At 36.5% G+C, this 20,541-nt stretch overlaps 1 protein-coding gene across 3 annotated transcripts in view; it reads left to right on the top strand.

Moving 5' to 3' along the window:
- Positions 1-20,541, top strand: part of CERT1 (ceramide transporter 1) — a 131,425-nt gene that overhangs the window by 63,918 nt on the left and 46,966 nt on the right. For all 3 annotated transcript variants that reach the window (XM_005890090.3, XM_070377230.1, XM_005890091.2), the window contains 3 exons: positions 6,704-6,787; positions 11,302-11,459; positions 16,453-16,545. In XM_005890090.3, coding sequence (XP_005890152.2) covers positions 6,704-6,787; positions 11,302-11,459; positions 16,453-16,545 — 335 coding nt within the window. The remainder of the gene's footprint in view (positions 1-6,703; positions 6,788-11,301; positions 11,460-16,452; positions 16,546-20,541) is intronic.

Below are 20,541 nucleotides of genomic sequence, written 5' to 3'. Positions count from 1 at the left end.
TAAATCCTCCACATCGGGAATCAGTCAGTCTTTTTTCCCTCCCTCTTCCTCTTCTTCCTCTCCCTCTTTCCTCTCTTTCTCTTCCTCTGCCTTCCTTTCCTCTGCCCTTTTTCTCATAGAGGAAGAAGTCTGGGTAATGGAATAGAATAATCATGGAATGACATGTACATATATAAGTAATTTCTAGGGAGATTTTTTCCTTTAAGAGGTAAAAGAGAGAGAGAGATGATATTTAGTTAACCTGTAATATGAATTCTAAAGATACTTTTCATTTGTTAACTGCTGAATGTTACTGGTGTAGTATCTGTTCTTCAGTTTTTCTCTTAATCTGCTATATAGGCAAAAATGAACTACTCATAACAGTTTTACTAAATAGTGCTAAGTTCGTTCTCAGTATGACTAGGTTCCCTGACATGGTTTTGTTTTTTGGTATTATTAAATGTGTTATGTGGGTTTATATTCTTTCTGTTAACTTGCCTGCAAGATGGCGAGTAGAAGAACATGAGCCCATCCCTTCTTACATATTCTTTTCCTATTCTCTGTTCTTTTTTCCCTTTCTCTACCTTCTTTTAGATTGAATATTTTTTATAATTCTATTTTTTATCTCCTTTGTTGACTTTTTGTTAAATTTGTTATTACAGTGGCTATTTCAGGGTTTATAGTATACACATTTAAGTTATTACAGTCTACCTTCAAGTAATATACCACTTCTTTTATTGTGTAAAAACCTAGAATAATGTATTTCCATCTCTCCCCACTACTAAGGCAAAGCAGCTCAGCATTCTCTAGCCAGTTCTCTATGTATTGTCCCAGGTCTGTGTTGTAGGGACAGACACTTTGCCTGCTCCACATAGGCTTTGGGTCCTTTTCCCAGGAATCCTTTCAGATGGTTCTTTCTATGACCTCTGTAGTTCCTCAACTTATATGTGCTATCAGTACTCTACACAAGACTCTCAGTGGGACCTTCTGCCCCTATCCAGAGTTCTGTCTCTGTACAGTACAGCTCTCTTCTCCCAAGTACTCAGCCTTCTGAACTCTAGTGACCTTTGTCTATCTGGATTTTCAGCTCCATTTTCTCACCTCAGAGAGTACCAGCTCCTCCGGAGTTCCTCCTTACTCCGCAGCTTGGAAACCCTTACCGCAGTAGACTGGACCAGTCACAGGGCTCACATCATTCGTTCCCCAGCCCTTAGGGATCACTGTCCTTTGTTGCCTCATAGCCAGTGTCTTGAAAACCATTGCTTCATATATTTTGTCTGATTTTTTAATTTCATGCGAGAGGGTAAATTCTCTCCTTGTTGTTCCATCTTTGTCTGAAGCAGAAGCCCATATTCCTCTTAAAATACTTAATTTTATCTACAGTAGACTTGAAATTCTTTATATTTGATACACTTCAAGTTTTTGGCTCTTTAATATTTAATGTTTATCTCTCTAAAAAATAAAGACGGTTGAACTTTTATTTCTCATTAATTAAAAAAAAGTATACTTATTTTTCTGTCAAAGTAGACCTTACATATCAGCTTTCATTTGCTTGCAGATAGCAAGCAAACTGTCCTTTAAACTAAAACAAGGTAGATACAGAGTAGAATTCTTCTTAATTTTTAAATGGTCCATGTCTCCATGTCAATAATACATAGCATTTTAAGGAGGAAAGTGATGGTGGAAGGAGCAGAAATTGGCATGCATTCACAACCAAGTTGTGTAGAAGATTTGAAAAATATCTTTAGACACTATTTGTGTTTGACTATATAGCAACAGTGATGTGTGTGTGCTCTGTCATGTCTGATTCTTAGTGATTCCATGGACTGTGGCTGCCAGGCTCCTCTGTCCATGGGATTTCCTAGGCAAGACTGTTGGAGTGGGTTGCCATTTCCTTCTCCAGGGGATCTTCCTGACCCAGGGATCAACCCCACACCTCTTGCATCTCCTGCATTGCCGGTGAATTCTGTACCACTAGCGCCACCTGCAAAGTGCAACAGTGACAGACTAACATTGGTTTGTTAAGGCTGCCGTCACCAAAGTACTCCGTCACCTGTGCCTTAAACAGCGGAAATTTATTTCTCCACAGACTGGAAGCTAAAAATGTGAGATCATGGTTTTGGCAAGTTTGGTTCCTTCTGAAACCATGAGGGTCATGAGGGAAGGATCTGTTCTAGACTTCTTTCCTTGCCTTGTGGATGAGCATCTGCTCCACATGTCTTCACATTATCGTCCTTCGTAAGTGTCCATGTCCAGACTTCCTTCTCCTATAAGGACACTGGTCATCTTGACATATTGACTGGGCCCATTGTCATGACCTCATTTTAACTTGATTACCTCTGTGAAGACCATGTCTCCAAATACAGTCATAGTTTGGAATATAGGAAGGTTAGGATGTCAACATATGAATTTAGTTGTGGCACAATTCAGCCATAACAACTAATTTCCCTATAAATGGCTATTTTGCAAAATTTTATTTTTAAGAGTACGTGCTGGGTAAAGCTGAAATAAGAACATGGAATAAGAACATTAAGGGCCGTAGTTTCTTGCTTCAACTACACATCATAATTGCCAACCTAAGGATCTCTGTAGGTGTAGTAATACTTTCACTAAATTACCAAGACATTGTGTGTCACTGAAATGATAATAGCAAGCTCTCATTTTAAGTGTTCAGTGTTTTTATTTAAAACATTTTATTATAATTGCTAGTAAGACTGAATGCCCGCTGCCCCCCCTTACCCCCCAACCCCCCCTCCCCGGCCACACACACACACACACACTCTTCAGTAAGATTTAATTAACCATTTAGGTCCAGCTAGATGGTGCTGGAGAAAGCAATGGCAACCCACTCCAGTACTCTTGCCTGGAAAATCCCACGGGCGGAGGAGCCTGGTAGGCTGCAGTCCATGGGGTCGTGAAGAGTTGGAGACGTCTAAGGAACTTCACTTTCACTTTTCACTTTCATGCATTGGAGAAGGAAATGGCAACCCACTCTAGTGTTCTTGCCTGGAGAATCCCAGGGACAGGGGAGCCTGGTGGGCTGCTGTCTATGGGGTCACACAGAGTTGGATAGGACTGAAGCGACTTAGCAGCAGCAGATGGCGCTAATGGTAAAGAACCTGCCTGCCAATGCAGGAGAGGTGGGTTCCATCCCTGGGGTCAAGAAGATCCCTTGGAGGAGGAAATAGCAACCTACTCCAGTATTCTTGACTTGAGAACCCCATAAAAGAGGAGTTTGGTGGGCTACAGTCCATAGGGTTGCAGAGTCAGACAGGACTGAAGCAACTTAACACACGCACAAAAACAAGATATATATTCATATAGAAAATAAAGGTTCTGATCTTATTTTTCTATTCATTATTAGTTTGATGACTTGAAATAAATCACTTATCAATTTCTGCATATCTCTTTCCTCTGTAACATGGATGTTGTTACACAAGCACGATTGTGAGATTTAAATTAGAATATGTATGTTAACACCGTGCTTAGTAGCAAAAAATCAATAATAGCTGCTGTTATTAATATGGTTAATTTGGATAATTGCAGGGATAATGAAAGCAGGAATGTATAAGATCCAAAGATGGAATTTAGCATAATAGATAATGGGTGTTAGTGAGGGTGAGACTGGTCTGATAGGGATGGGAGATTTGTATTAGGACAGTGTTTCAAACCATGTCAGACATCCCTTAAAGGTGCTTCAGTATGGACAAGGAGTCCTTGATTGGGAAGGGAAGGGGGAAGGCCACGTTTTTACCTGGAGAAGCTTTTGTTTTCATCAGTTTTATATGTTGATTATTTGCTTTAAAAAAAAAAAAAAGGTTGAAAATTTCTGCTTGATAGTACTAGGCTACTGAATGGTTAGGGAGATGAAAGGAAATCTTTAGTAACCCAAGGTAGATGCTGAGGAGATGAAAGAAGTGCAAAAATTTTGGTATTGAAGACCAGTTAATCATAGTAGTATTGAGCCAAGGTCAGGATCTTGTCTGAGGATGACTAATGACTTAAAGTCAGAGCAGCTTTGTGGTAGTTAATTTCTTAAAGTCAAAGTGAAGTCACTCAGTCATGTCCGACTTTTGCGACCCCATAGACTGTAGCCTACCAGGCTTCTCCGTCCATGGGATTTTCCAAGCAAGAGTACTGGAGTGGCTTGCCATTTCCTTCTTCAGGGGATCTTCCTGACCCAGGAATCGAACCCGGGTCTCCCGCATTGCAGGCAGATGCTTTACCCTCTGAGCCACTGTTTCATAGAATTGACCTTATTTGCAAATTATTGATGAGAAGCCAGAGATCCACAGAATCTGGAAATTTGATTAATCTTGAAACTAAAGTATTTGCAGAAGCTACAGTATGGATTTTGAAGTCTGTAGGAATAATGATGGGCGTGGAAAAGAAAAATGTTAGTTGGATACTGATAGCAGTTAGCTGCTGATAAAATAGTAGGTGTTAATATAAATAGATAATGGCAGCTTGTGGTTTGAAAATTATTATAAATAAGTACGAATTTTCAGGTAATAAAAAAAAGAAAGAGCCCAGTAATTAGAAAATGGTAATACTGAATAAAGCTATTTTCCATTTAGTCAGGGAGGGAATAAGAAATAGGAATAGGCTTTGCTTCCATTAGAGAGAGAGTTAAAATAGATGAAATGTTCCTTGTAGACCCAAATTGCTCCTGACGTAAGATGATATAGACAAGAAGTAAGACATTAGTTTAATGTGAAGATTTCTCTTGTAGAAAAGGAGTTCAGCAAAAGATAATATTAGGTTGCTATAAACGTAATTGTGATTTCAGACCATGAATTTTAAATCATTATTGTTGTTCAGTTGCCAGGTCGTGTCTGACTCTCTGCAGCCCCATGGACTGCAGCACGACTAGACTCAAACACATCTTTATTAATCAAAATAAGAATCATTACAATTAACACATTTTTGCCAATGAGAAATAAATTGGTTTATTCCTGCAGCATAAAAGTCCGTGCTTTGGGATTCAGTGAACTCTTGGAAAGCATTTTCTCTATCTTGTTAGTTGTGGAAGTATTTTCCCTGCAAAAAGTTGTCTAGATGCTTGAAGAAGTGATAGTCAGTTGGTGAGAACTCAGGTAAATATGGTGGTTGAGGCAAAACTTTGTAGCTCAATTTGTTCAACTTTGGAAGCGTGGGCTGTGCAAGATACAGTCGGGCGTTGTCATGGAGAAGAATCGGGCCCTTTTTGTTGACCAGTGCCAGCTGCCAGCATTGCAGTTTTCAGTGCATCTGATCAATTTGTTGAGCATACTTCTCAGATACAGTGGTTTTGCCAGGATTCGGAAAGCTGTAGTGGATCTGACCAGCTACAGACCATCGAACAGTGACCATGGCCTTTTTTTGGTGCATGTTTGGCTTTGGGAAGTGCTTTGGAGCTTCTTCTTGGTCCAGCACTGAGCTGGTCGTCATTGCTTGTCCTGTACAATGCACTGTTCATCACATGTCACAGTCTGATCAAGAAATAGTTTGTTGCTGCTGCCTAGATTAAGAGAAGACAACACTAAAATGATGATTTTTTTTTTATTTCCAGTCAGCTCATGAGGCACCACTTATCAAGCTTTTTCACCTTTTCTAATTTGCTTCAAATGCTGAATGACCATAGAATGGTTGATGTTGATTCTTCAGCAGCTTCTCGTGAAGTTGTAAGAGGATCATTTTCGATGATGGCTGTCACTTGTCATCGTCACCTTCGATGGCCGGCCTCTAGGCTACTCATCCTCAAGGCTCTTGTCTCCTTTGCAAAACTTCTTGAACCCCCATTGCACTGTATGTTTGTTAGCGGTTCCTGGGCCAAATTCATTGTTGATGTTGTGAGTTGTCTCCACTGCTTTACGAACCATTTTGAACTCAAATGAGAAAATGCTCAAATTTGCTTTTTGTCTAGTATCATTTCCATATAAAATAAATATAAAGTAAACAAGTAATCGTTAGCCAAAAAAAGCAAGAAATGTGCATTAAAATGGTATATAACTTAACCACATTTATTTAGAATGTATTCTAATATCAAACAGCAAATTTCAATAATGCAAAAGCTGCAGTTACTTTTTGCTCCAACCTAAAACTGAAGAAGCCATTCAAAAATAGAGACTAAGGTTGGTGGCTGAGGTTTAGAAATTGATGTTAAGAAGCAGAATACATAGTGCAGAGGATTCGTATGTTAGGCAGTGTAAAAGGAGAGTATTGTATAGAAGAAAGAGGTATGTTGAAGAACACAGGGGATTCTGTATTTCCTGGAATTGGATAAGTTAAAAGGAATATCCAGGCACAGACATACTGGGATGAATTAAAATCAGTATCAGAACTGTAAGTCATTATATTTTCCCTGTGTATCCTGGAATCAAGATAAAGTATCTTATTTATGTATTGATAGCATTACCATCCTCTTCAGTCTTTGTAGGTCTCTGGTAGAATTAGAAAATCTCCCCAAGGTAAGGAAAAAGAGATAGGAAGACTTAAAGGACAGAATAATTTATATCTCAGTACTATCCCTTACAAAAATGAGGATGGATATGGTTTTTATAATGTATTTAAAGACATTTCACAGCATACTTATTGGACATCCATTGATGAGCACTGGAAATACAAAGATGAATAAGATCGTGTAGTCATGGAATCCAAAGATATTTAATCAGTTGAACATAAGAATAAACTGGTTAATTTCTGTGTGCTTTCATCCTGATATTCTTAAATATATTTTATTTAGTGGTAGAAGATGATGAAGATGACTTTCCTACGACACGTTCTGATGGAGACTTCTTGCATAATACCAATGGCAATAAGGAAAAGGGTAAGTAGTGAAGTTTTCCCCCTCAGGGTATTTGGAAAAAATATACTTTCTAAAGTGTCAAAGTAACTAACTATTTAACAGGAATAATTATTTAATGGAGTAATTGGAAAAAGTCTTTTTTAAGTTGGAACATGAACGTTTCTTCTAGGAAAAGACATGGAGGTAAAATATAGTCTGACGTTAAATAATGTGACAGCTTATCTGATAAATATTTCATTCTAAATTTTAGACATTGGCCAGTTATTTCAGTAGTGTTTGATAGAATCAGTTTCTAGTACTGAAAAAGTATTTCTTAGGAAAGATTGTAATGGAACTTGAATGTTTCTTTAATGCCTATGTCTGTCTTTAATGTTCTTTTCTCTTTCCACTTGATAAACTGGTGTTGCGATGTATTTAATCAGTGTTACTAAAGGAAGATTATTGAAATAGCTGCTTTCATAGCACAGTTGTTCATAAACTCAGGAACAAAGTGGTTTATTTCATTTATCAGTTAATAACGAGTTACTTTCTGGATGGAACTCCTAATTGTTCACTAGAAATCTGTGTTTTTAACAACACAGATGAACATGGAAGGCATTCACGAAGTCGCTCAGTCATGTCCGACTCTTCGTGACCCCATGGACTGTAGCCCACCAGGCTCCTCCACCCATGGAATTCTCTAGGCAAGAATACTGGAGTGGGTTGCCATTTCCTTCTCCAGGGGATCTTCCCAACCCAGTGATTGAACCCAGGTCTCCCGCATTGCAGGCAGATGCTTTACCGTCTGAGCCACCAGGGAATCGCATTGGAGGGCAATGGAGGGCATTATGCTAAGAAATAAACCGAAGACAAATAACACATGGTATCACATATATGTGGTATCTGTTGGGAGAAGTTAGGTTGTAACAGAAACCTGTGACACTCATAGTCAGTGCTTTCTTTTAATATATTCTAAGAAAAAGCTGACATGGATTCGTAAAACTTTTTTTTAAGTTGCAAATAAGCCTTTGTGAGAAAAATAAGTTAATCTAATTATGTTTATTTTTGCTGAAGTTTTGAAAGAATATGAAGTAAAATCTGTGGCCATGGCATATTTTCAAATTGTTTTTCAGTTGCTTAGTCCTGTCTGACTCTTTGTGACCCCATATATTGCAACATGTCAGGCTTCCCTGTCCTTCATTATCTCCTGGAGTTTGTTCAGATTCATGTCCATTGAGTCAGGGAGCCTATCTAACTATTTTGTCCTCTTGCGCTCGTCTCCTTTTGCCTTCAGTCTTTCCCAGCATCAGCTCTTTTCCAGTGAGTCAGCTCTTTGCATCAGGTGGACAAAGTATTGGAGCTTCAGCTTCAGTGTCAATCCTTCCAGTGAATATTCAGGATTGACTTCCTCTAGAATTGACTAGTTTGATCTCCTTTCAGTCCAAAGGACTCTCAAGAGTCTTCTCTAGCACCGTAGTTCAAAACATCAATTCTGTGCTCAGCCTTCTTTATGGTCTAACTCTCACATCCATACATATGACTATTGGAAAAACCATAGCTTTGACTATATGGACTTTTGTCAGTAAAATAACGTCTCTGCTTTTTAATACACTGTCTAGGTTTGTCGTTGCTTTTCTTCCAAGGGTCAGGTGTCTTTTAATTTCGTGGCTGCAGTTACCATCTGCAATGATTTTGGAGCCCAAGAAAATAAAGTCTGTCACTGTTTTCATTGTTTCCCCATCTATTTGCCATGAAGTGATGGGACCAAATGCCATGATTTTAGTTTTCTGAATGTTGAGTTTTAAGCCAGCTTTTTCACTCTCCTCTTTCATCTTCATCAAGAGGCTCTTTAGTTCCTCTTTGCTTTCTTCCATAAAGGTGGTGTCTTCTGCTATCTGAGGTTATTGATATTCCTCCCAGAAATCTTGATTCCAGCTTGTGCTTCATCCAGCCTGGCATTTTGCATGATGTACTCTGCATATAAGTTAAATAAGCAGAGTGACAATATACAGCCTTAATGTACTCTTTACCCAATTTGAAACCAGTCCCTTGTTCCATGTCCAGTCCTAAGTGTTGCTTCTTGACCTGCATAAAGATTTCTCAGGAAACAGGTAAGGTGGTCTGGTATTCCCATCTCTTGAAGAATTTTCTGTACTTTGTTGTGATCCACACAGTCAAAGGCTTTAGAGTAGTCAATGAAACAAAAGTAAATGTTCTTCTGGAATTCAAGGAAAGATATATACAACAGTGGAATAGAATTGAGAGTCCAGAAGGAAACCTTATTTCATATAAAATAAATACGATCTTTTATAAGAGTGAATACAAGAAAAAGAAAATAGGTTTTTAAATAGCTGTATTGAGATGTAATCAACATACCATACACTGTATATATATTTAAAGTGTACAGTTTGGTTAGTTTTAATATTATCATGATGCTGTTGCCACTGTCAAGACTGTCCTTCAAAAGTTCCCTGCCTCCATCCCTTTTGTCTTCCCTTTTCTCCACCTCTCAACCAACCGCAACCCTTCTTTCACTGTAGATTAGTCTGCATTTTCTAGAATCTAATGAATTCAACTTTTCTTGCCTGATCTCTTTCTTAGTTTGAAATTTCTCGTTGTTACACATATCATTATTCAGTGTCTTCATTGCTGAGTAGTATTCCCTTGTACAGATGACATGACAGGTTTCTTCAGTCCATTTGTCTGTTGGTGGAAATTTGCATTGTTTATGGTTTGGAGCTATTATAAATAATGTTCCTGTTAACATTCAAACACAGTTTTTTTTATGGATATATATTTTATTTCTTTGGAGAGATGGAATGGTTGACTCATATGGTAGGTATATATTTAACTTTTTAAAAACCTTCCAAACTACTTTTCACCAGTCATATTTGAGAGCTCAAGTTCCTCCATATCCCCACTGACTCTTGATGTGGTCAGTCTTTTAAAATTTTAGTCTTCTAATAGGTATATAGTGATATCTCACTGTAGTTTTAATTTGCTTTTTCCTAGTAACTATAAATGTTGAGCATCTTTTTATCTGCTTATTTGCTGTTCACATTTCTTCTTTGGTGAAATGTGTATTCAGATCTTTTGTTCAATTTTCAATTAGATTATATTTTCCTATTGAGATTACTGTGTATTGTATTGATATATTAATATACTGAGATATCTATATTAATATTAATATATATATATGGATAGATAGATAAAGGATATGTCCTTTATCATATGTATTCTGTGCAGAGATTTTTTTTTCCAGTCTGTGGCTTGTTTCATTATTCTTTTAAAAAAAATTTTTATGGATATTATATATATTTGAGGTGAGACTTCCTGGGTAGCTCATTGGTAAAGAATCCACCTGCCAAGCAGGAGGTGTGAGTTCAGTCCTTAGGTCAGGAAGATCCCCTGGAAAAGGAAATGGCAACCCACTTCAGTATTCTGGCTTGGGAAATGCCATGGACAGTAGAGCCTGGTGGGCTGCAGTCCTTGGGATCGAAGTGCGTCGGACACAACTGAGCAACTAAACAACAGCAACATATTTAAGGTGTTCAATATAGTGATTTGGTGTATATGATTATGGTGAAATGATTACTGCGGTCAAGTTCATTAACATATTTCCTCAGTTACCATTATTTTATTATTAACTATAGATTAGCTCTCTAGACTTACTTATCCCACAACTGCAACTCTCGTTCTTTTAACAGTGCCTTCAAGAGTAGAAATTTTAAAGTTGGATGAAGTTTAGTTTGTCAGTTTATTTTTTGGATTGTGGCTTTGCTGTCATATCTACATTATGAGTTTTTAAAGTTGGAAGTATTATTTCATTTATAAGAATTCTATTGAAATGGTTTATTATAACTATAGTGCCCTGGGACTTCCCTGACTGTCCAGTGATTAGGACACCACGCTTCCAATGCAGGGGGTTGTGGGTTCAAACCCTAGTCAGGGAACTAAGATTGCACATACTGCACGTGGTGGCCCAAAAATAAATGAATAAAGCTGAAAGATATTATGCTGTCTTATTTGCATCTTATGAGTTTTTTTTTTAAGATTGTTCATTTAATTCAAAGACTAACTTAAAATTATAATATAACATAACCATTTTTATGTATGCATTGGTCCCAGAATTATATTCAGACATTTACTTAAGTTTTTTGTGTTACGTTATTCATTTCAGCAGTTTCTCCTCAGATTTTTCTTTTAAATTCCTGGTTTCTCAAAATATAAGATAGTTCTTGCCATAATTAGGTCTCACTCTAGGCTATCTGTTATTATTAAATTATTACTTCTCTTACCACTTATTCACTGGGTACAGCATAGCAAATAGATTTCAAGAAACAGAATTCAGAGAAAAGGACTTGGGAGTACATATGTTGTCCCAGGCTTCTTTGCTTGTAGAGATGGATGGAAATTTTTAAGTGTTGGCCAACAGGAAGGCAACTCTATTTTGAAAGTTCTGCTCTTATAGTTTCCTAAAAAATATCTAATTTTAAGTTGTAGTGAGGAATGATTTCTTTGTTATAAAGATTTATAGTGAATAATTTTTTTTTCAGTATTTCCACATGTAACACCAAAAGGAATTAATGGTATAGACTTTAAAGGTGAGGCGATAACTTTTAAAGCAACTACTGCCGGAATCCTTGCTACACTTTCTCATTGTATTGAGCTGATGGTAAAACGTGAGGACAGCTGGCAAAAGAGAATGGACAAGGTAAGATTCTCTTTTTACTTTTTAAAAAATAATCAGATTTTGTTTATATACCAATCAAACATTTAAACCTAACCAACTTCTTAGGGAAAGATCGTTTGGATTGTTAGAAGTAGCAGGTGGTACTAATCCTCTAAAACTTTAGAACATCTTAAATTCATTTTTCTAATGAGATTCACTGGTTATGTATTTGGTTATTGTATGATACGTATTCGTCATTGGATTTTAACATAAAAGTTTTTCTAATGATAGTAGTAATGCTTTGAAATAGAAGTATGAACCATTTAACATTTCCTAGCTTTATTCTCTAACACATGAAAGTATACCTAAGTTATATGAACTACTTGGTATATATAAAAAAATACCAATTTATAAAGTTAAATATTAACTTACTGCATTCATGGCCGTGTATATTTTCCAGCATCACTGGTGTCACTTAGCACACATTTTGTTGTTCATTGAACATTTGCTTTATGTTCACCTTTCCTCTGCTAAGTCACTTCAGTCGTGTCTGACTCTGTTCGACCCCATAGACGGCAGCCCACCAGGCTCCCCTGTCCCTGGGATTCTCCAGGCAAGAACACTGGAGTGGGTTGCCATTTCCTTCTCCAATGCATGAAAGTGAAAAGTGAAAGTGAAGTCGCTCAGTCGTGTCCGACTCTTAGCGACCCCATGGACTGCAGCCTACCAGGCTCCTCAGTCCATGGGATTTTCCAGGCAAGAGTACTGGAGTGGGGTGCCATTGCCTTCTCCACCTTTGTTTAAACTGCAGCACTGATAATAATGTTATAATATGAATCTTTAGTTATAAGTGTGAAGTAGAATTTGGCTCAGTGAATTTGTTTAGTAGGAAAACTTTTGTTTATAATTTAACATCATAAAAATATTAGAACCAAAGTACATCTTAGAGAATTTAGTTCTAGTGCAGTGCCATCATTTTATAGAAGCAGCTGAGGCCCAGAGGCTTGTCTAGAGGTATTAAGTAGCAGAATTAGAAGAATTTTACTCTTCTGTATTTCATCTCTGGATATTAGGGCAGGTGTCACTCAGAATCTTATCACCCGTTAGTGAGTCATATTGCTTGCAGTATTTGGAGGTCTTAGCAATTTGAGCAGAACACTAAGGAAAGCAGTGTCATCACGGATGTAATAGCAGAATGGCTATAGATTTAATGGCACTTGATGTTTACAAAAGGTTCCCATGTTCTCAGGTGCAAGTGAAAGTAAGCCAGGTTGATTGACTATATGTTTTCTTTTAAAACCAAGCAGTGAAAAAATCCATTTAAGGTACGTATGTATACTTCATTATTATTCTGGAGTCAAACTGTTAGACCATCAGCGATTTCAATTGTGGATCATAGTGAATTTTTAGAGGAGTCACACACAAAAAAGTATGAGGAAACAGGATAACCCCTTAAATTCACTAGACTACTGGTTCAAGAGAATCTTTCAACTTGTCTGGATTAGCTTATTCAAAACTTTTTTGGTAGCTTTCTCTTAAGTGCCCCCCCACACCGGCCCCCCATCTACTAATCCTTCCCTAGAGGGTCACCATCTCTAGTCATGTGCTCTAATGACACTGCCTAAAAAAATCCATTAAGTATAACACATGGCTTCCCCATCTTTTTGGCAATCAGATTTCTTATTTGAAAAGGGACATGGATTTGCAGTTGTCTCAATATTGGTAATCTTACCCATGCTCTTTCTTTACTGGGTAGCACCAAGTAGACTGTATCAAAGAACCTGTGAAGAACAACACTTTTTTTGGTACCATATTTAACCAAATAACAGCACAAAATATGGTAGTATTAATTGAAATCTGCAAACAATTGTAATTTATAGTGCTCTTACAAGTTTCATTCACCTTTTCCACCATCACGTTTTTTCTTAAGGTTGATATAGGATCCCAGTTACATTTTACAGGAAATGTAAATGCATGTGTGCATATAAAGTATATGCATATATATTTAGTGTGTGTATGTATATATATGTATGCACATGTATGTACATATATACTCATATATATATATATACACACACACTCTGTAAAGATTAGGAAATTCTTGAATAGAGAGAGTTGTTTATCAAGAAACATATCCTTGGCTCAGCTGGTAAAGAATCTGCCTGCAATGTGGGAGACCTGGATTCAATGCCTGGGTTGGGAAAATCCCCTGGAGAAGGGAAAGGCTACCCACTCCAGTATTCTGACCTGGAGAATTCCATAGACTGTATAGTCCATGGGGTCACAAAGAGTTGAACACGACTGAGCTACTTTCACTTCACTTAGGTAATTGATATAACTGGGAAGCAAAGTACAATGATAACAATATGGTTTAAATGAATTTGTGTTTTTTTCAAGAAGTATTTGTATGCTTGTGTGCTAAACTGTAAACTAGAAATGAGGAAACAGTAATGAACAGGAAGTCATTCTTGAAGGATCTTAAAATCTAATGAGAGTAATTAAATACGTGATAGTTGATAAAATAATAGCTATTTAATAGCTATATACTTTTTATGTAGATTTCTAATATATGTTTATCTAGTAATATATAGTAGATATGTATAATATATATGTAAATCTCTATAGTCTCTAATTTTATGTTTAATAGCTCTTATCTAACATTATATCCATTGTTCTTACAGTTAAATAATTTAAAATTAATGTTCGTCAGTGGTGATGATTTTTCTCAGTTACCTGTATAAATAATTCCTTCTTTTATAGAAGTATACTTAATTTTTAGCCAGTTATGTCCAAGAATTCTAACATTAAGTAATTTTAGTTGTTAACAATATTAGTAAGAGAAAACCTATTCATCAAAGATGTTAGCTTATATTAATAGATTCACAGGTGTGTAATTGCATGTTTATTCACTTGCCTCGAAGTCTTTTTAGTGTTATTGCTGTTCTGTGTGTTTTTGTTTTATTCATTTTTTAAAATTAAGGTTTAATATATATACAGTGAAGTGTACCACTCTTAAATGTACTCCTAGATGAGTTTTATACATATGTATACTCCCCTGTAACCACTACTCAAATCAAAATGTAGAACTTTTATAACCCCCCAGGTTTTTCATGCCTCTTCCTACTCCATACCATACCACTGCCTCAAGAAGTAACCACAGTTTTAACTTATTAATATATCCTTATAGATTAGTTTTGCCTGTTCTTGGACAGCTTGTAAATGGAATCATACAAAATATACTCTTGTGTCTGGCTACGCCCTCCCCAATACTGATTGTGAAGTTCCTTCATCTTGTAACTTTTAGTGATAATTTGTTGTTTTGTTATATAGTATTATTACTGTATACTGTTCATTGTATGATGCATTTTCATTCTATGACTTTACTGTGTTTTTTCCTTTTTCCTGCTGATGGACATTTTTTAATTTTGACTCTTGTGAATAAAGCTGCTGTGAGCATTGTTATGTGTATTTTTGGTGGATATATGCACTGTTTTCATTTGGGCATATACCAAACAGCAGAATTATCAGTTCATGAGGTATATACTTAGCTTTAGGTCTACAGAGGTAGACAGTTTTCCAAAGTAGTTATATCAGTTTATAGTCCCACCAGCAAGTAAGTGAGAATTCTAATTGCTTTTCACCCTTGACAGCACTTGGTATTGTCTTTTTTTTGTGAGTGATTTTTTATATTTTGATTTTAGCCATTCTGATGGTTCTGTAGTCCTCTCTTCACTTCAGTACACAAAAATCAGTTTGTAGGCCTAGTATACTAATTCATTGATTTGCACCAGCTTAATTCAGATAGGGTTTTTAGAAGTGGGTGAGCTCTGTGAGTTCTGTTTGGACTTTAATCCTTAAATATTTGAGGTGAAGGAATAAAGGTGTTAGGGAGAAGGCAATGGCACCCCACTCTAGTACTCTTGCCTGGAAAATCCTATGGACGGAGGAGCCTGGTAGGCTGCAGTCCATGGGGTCTCTAAGAGTCGGATACAACTGAGCGACTTCACTTTGACTTTTCACTTTCATGCACTGGAGAAGGAAATGGCAACCCACTCCAGTGTTCTTGCCTGGAGAATCCCAGGGACAGGGGAGCCTGGTGGGCTGCCGTCTATGGGGTCGACACAGAGTTGGACACAACTGAAGTGACTTAGCAGCTTAGCAAGCTCTGTGTGAGTTCTGTTTGGACTTTAATCCTTAAATGTTTGAGGTGAAGGAATAAAGGTATTAGGTTCTTTATATTAATAATAATTCTGTTAGGCTTTAATATCAGATTTGACCCATTGCAATCCATTGTTCTAAAAAAGAAAGTTTGAGGTTGGTGCCAAGGCCAGCCTTCTAAAATTTTGTCCTTGGATCTTATAGCAGATTCTGAGAGCTATAGACCTTATCTATAAAAGCAGAAGGTTAAAGTAGAAATCTAAGCTCTTTTTCAGCTCTAAAATAATTTAATCCAGCAGTTGGAAAGTATAAGAAACATCTCTTAGAATATCTTTTTTGTAGTGATTGGTTTTACCAATTATTGAGTTATTTTCTTCCTGGCATCCATTACTTGCTTTTTTTTCTCTATAACAAAATAAATTTAGCTCCTACTGGGGAAAACAGACACATGAATATATATTATAGATGTTTCTCTGATGCTAATTTATCTCTTTTTTTTTTTGACATGTAGACACTTTGGTAGTTACTTAATCCATTTAAATATGTAACATACCTAGTGTGCAACCCCATGGACTATAGCCCACCAGGTTCCTCTGTCCATGGAATTTTGCAGGCAAGTATACTGGAGTGGGTTGCCATTTCCTTCTCTAAACCTATGGTAGCTTGTATGTGATATATGGCCCAGAAAAACAATGTTTTCTGGAACAGAAGAATACTCATTTTTTTCTTTCTTTCTTTCTTTTTTTTTTTTTGAGCAGAAGATAAATTCTTACTGCAGTAAGAATTATTTTTTTGGCCAAATTATAAAATTTTGGTGAAATGTAAAAAAAATCCCATATCACATGATAAATTCTTCGTCTGGTTTTATTTTTTAAAGGAAACTGAGAAGAGAAGAAGAGTGGAGGAAGCATACAAAAATGCCATGACAGAACTTAAGAAAAAATCCCACTTTGGAGGACCAGATTATGAGGTATGAAATTATAGTTTTGGTCTTAGAAACACGTAGAAAAAACATAATATATATTTATGTCACAAAAGTGATTTTTATATTATGCTTTTGTAACCTTTAAATATTTTGAATATTTTATAATATATGCTAGGCTTACCCTGAAAAGATTTTTTTCCTACAAAACTTTAAATAAAGAGCCTTAAAGGGCTCATTACTAGGCCTGTCTGCTTTATAGGACAAGTTTTTGTCTCGCCTGTGAGGGTTATACTTATTGATATTACCTTGTAACTCCTTCTTTTTTTTTAAATTTTATTATTTGAAATCAATAGATGCATTATTTTTTTGCTTGCACTATAAAGCATGTGGGATCTTAGTTCCCTGACCAGGGATTGAACCTGTGCTCTCTGCATTGGGACTGCAGAGTCTTGACCACTGGACCTCCAAGGAAGTCCCTAATTGTTTTTTTGTTTTTGTTTTTTTAAATAAAAGCAACCTACAGAGGAAAACTCCAAGAACTTGACTGGTGAAAGATTTTAGTCTGTGCTGTATACTGTGAGGTCTTATCCATAGCAGAGCATGAACTGTTCTAATTGCCTCACCTTTATGTTTGAAAAATGTCTGAAATCAGTTTCTTTCCCCATTTTGTTATTTGTTAAGCAGTTAGTAGAATCTGCCTCTCCATATACACACGCATATAGGAGTACAAGGAGTATCATTGACATGGAAGTAGAATGTTTAAAAAAAAGACATTAGATTGTATTTAAGAAAGTAGAAGAAAAATTCCTTGCCGTTGTTATTCTAGAAAGGAAAAACAGACCTGCTATTGATAATATTTTTTATGTTGGAAATTTTTTTATGTTGGGACTGATTTCCAGCTGTGAAAATCTGTAGTATGAAGACTTGAGCGATAATATTTTTAAATTAATAAGCTGTTATTTTGTTCCTTCTAGAATGTATAAAAATTACATAGTCAGCTATTGTCTTGGATTTTAAAGTCTAGATTACTGAAATATTAGCTGTTAAAACAAAAATTTTAACTTTTACTCTGAAGCTGAGCAGGTTGATTTGCTATTTTAGGTTTGTTTGGGGGGGAACTATGAGCCTTTAAAACTTACCCTATTTTTTTCATATTGCAAACATGCATTTGCATATCCAGTCACATCAGTTGGTTCATGTATGTGATGTACATTGCCATGTGTGTGTACATCCTCTACAAGTGGCTGTGCTTTTGTGTACTCTATAGTAGTATGTATTATTTGTGTGAAAAGTATTATAAACTTACTACAGTGCAGTACTGTATAGCCCATTGTGTCAGTTGGGTACCTGAGCTAACTATTTGAACAAATTGAACTTAGGAATGCACTCTCCAAATGGAACTTGTTTGTACGACTGTATGATTTCATATTTGTCTCCCCTTTTGTTATTTCAGAGGAGAGAGAAGGAGGGTCCTTGTGATAGGTTTATGTTCATTAAAGAAATTGCTTTATTGATGCGATTTAGGCTTTCTGTTAAAAATGTTCATCGTTTATTTGCATTTCTTCTTTAGTGGCTCTCTTATACACATCCCTTGACATTTTTATTGTTAGAATTTGGGTGTTTTTCCTCTCTTGATTTAGAAGATGGACAGGATTGACTTCATTTCTCAATTTTCTTCTTTTTAATAGTTGAAAAAAAATCTTATTAGTTTTGCCATGTCAAATTTTGTGCTTTCTTGTATTTAACTCACAGTCTTGATACAGTTATCTTTATGTTTTTTTCATGTTTTAAAAAGTGTTCTTTTTTTGGCCTAAAGATGTAAACTGAGGTAGTCTCAAATTAACAGAAATTGAGTTTATTTGGGAATAGCAGAGATTATGATTTGGTAAATCGATGCCAAATAGAAAGTTACAGGCAGTTTTGTAGAGGCTGTCGGGCAAGCTGTATTTTATGGGCAAGGAGTGCAGACAAGAGAAGTCCAGCCAGAGTCCAAGCAGTAAATTCATTAGCTTGAAGATGGGGAGAGATACTTGGCAGATGGTCATTGGTCTGGAGATAAGGCTCTGTGTTCTATTGATCTGGCATTTACGGAAATCATTCTCTTAGTTAAGTTCCATTCTTTAGGTACACGTATGAGATTCCCATTTCACATCCTCAGATTCCATTTTAGATTGAAATCCTTTCACACTGTACTGCAAATAATTATCTATATTTTCTGTTCTTTTTTTTAATGATCTCTTCTAAATATATTAACACATCTGATTTTTTTAAAATTATGATGTAATGGAGGAATCTGTAATTTTATATTCCAGTTGGAATTGTTGACTAAACCATCTTTTTCCCACCTAGTTGAAATGCACCTCCCCTCTTTCTCTTTTAATAGTTAAGGAGACTTCAGTTTTTTTCTCATCAATTCTCTGTTGATGAAAAATTAAGAAAGAAATGGAAATTTTTATTGGAGCCAAATTGAGGATTATATCCTAGGAACAGCATCTTAGACAGCTCTGAGAACTGTTCCATCCATTAGAAGTGTTTTTGAGACAGAAGGCTCTACATCAAATCAGATGATGTAATACTGACAGTTTACACAGCTCTCTTCTGCAAGTCTAAACTGGTAGGTAACATGACTCACTCCAAGATCAAGAAGGAAGGTTATCTTTTAAGGAGTTGATGCTAGGAGAACATTGTGTTTTAGGATTGGGCAGGTGTTTTTGTCAATGGGGAAAATTTGGTCATGATGCAAGATGCAGATAATACAGTATACAGTAGCCGGGAAAGGGGAGGCCAAAGAGCAGAGAAAAAGTTTTTTTTTAAACATTTAATTTTTTTCTCGTCTTTCCATAAAATATTAATTTTATTTCACAATTTCCCTCTTTTGATCTTTAATCTCTTGATAGAAAGCATTAGGCAATCAAATATTTGGTCCCTTGATGCCAGGGTTCTTGCTCACCTGCCCTTGATCATCATGTCTCTCAGCGCTGGGTCCAAATAGCTGAGTTCTCTTTTGGCAGAGGGAATTATACTAGCAGAATGTTCAAGTACTGAGAGCTGATTCCAGGTTGTCCAATATGATTTAACCCAAATTTCCTCACATGTGCATTATGTATGCCCATTATTTTATAGAACACTATATAGACGTGATCTACAAATTCAGGTTGTTTAGACATCATTGTTTTACTATTAGCAGGTGATACACAGTATGGAAGGCAAGAAACTATCACTTTGTAACTCCACAAACTGTAATTGTCAGGAGGACCAACATCATCATTAATAGAGATTTAAGCCAAGATCCTCCTAAACTGAACTCTTTTCCTAGTGTTTCCCCTGAACTGGGAAGAAGATTGTTCAAAGTGGAAATTTAGCTCTTCATGTGTCATGAAATGAGTTACCAAATATTGTGGCCAAATGGTCATACCATTGGATACCTGATAGAAACCAGTGTACTCACATTACAGATTAACAGAAGCTACCCATAAGGGATCTTAAGCCCAAGGCAAATGAACTATGTGTATTCCTAACCAACCTGGGAAAAACCAAGGTCATGAATTTGTTCTATAAATCCATTGGGTCCTTGTAGGAGCTACCCAGTATTCACCATCTAATGAAATGGGCTGTTTATGGCCAGATTCAGAATAGGCATCTTTACTTGGTCAGGTAAGAGCATCTCACTTAGGGATATTGGCGGTGATATTAGCTTGCATGGTGCTAGAGTTTCTTTAAAATAAAATGTCCAAGGGCCATCCAGTTAGAGCCTTGGAGAGGAGAAATCCAGCAGGACAACCTGGGCCATAGGTAATTGGCCCCAAACCCAGTGATTAGATTAATTCTAAACTTGCAAATATTGAGCCCAAGAAAGAAACTGAAACCAAAAAACTGACTCATTAGAAAAGACCCTGATGCTGGGAAAGATTGAAGGCGGGAGGAGAAGGGGACAACAGAGGATGAGATGGTTGGATGGCATCACCGACTCGATGGACATGAGTTTGAGCAAGCTCCCAGCATTGGTGATGGAGAGGGAAGCCTGGCGTTCTGCAGTCCATG

The sequence above is a fragment of the Bos mutus genome, chromosome 10 (assembly GCF_027580195.1).
Source record: "Bos mutus isolate GX-2022 chromosome 10, NWIPB_WYAK_1.1, whole genome shotgun sequence".
In the NCBI taxonomy this organism is placed as follows: Eukaryota; Metazoa; Chordata; class Mammalia; order Artiodactyla; family Bovidae; genus Bos; species Bos mutus.
Note: the sequence above shows the minus strand (reverse complement) of the source record. Positions and strands in the feature narration are given on the sequence as shown.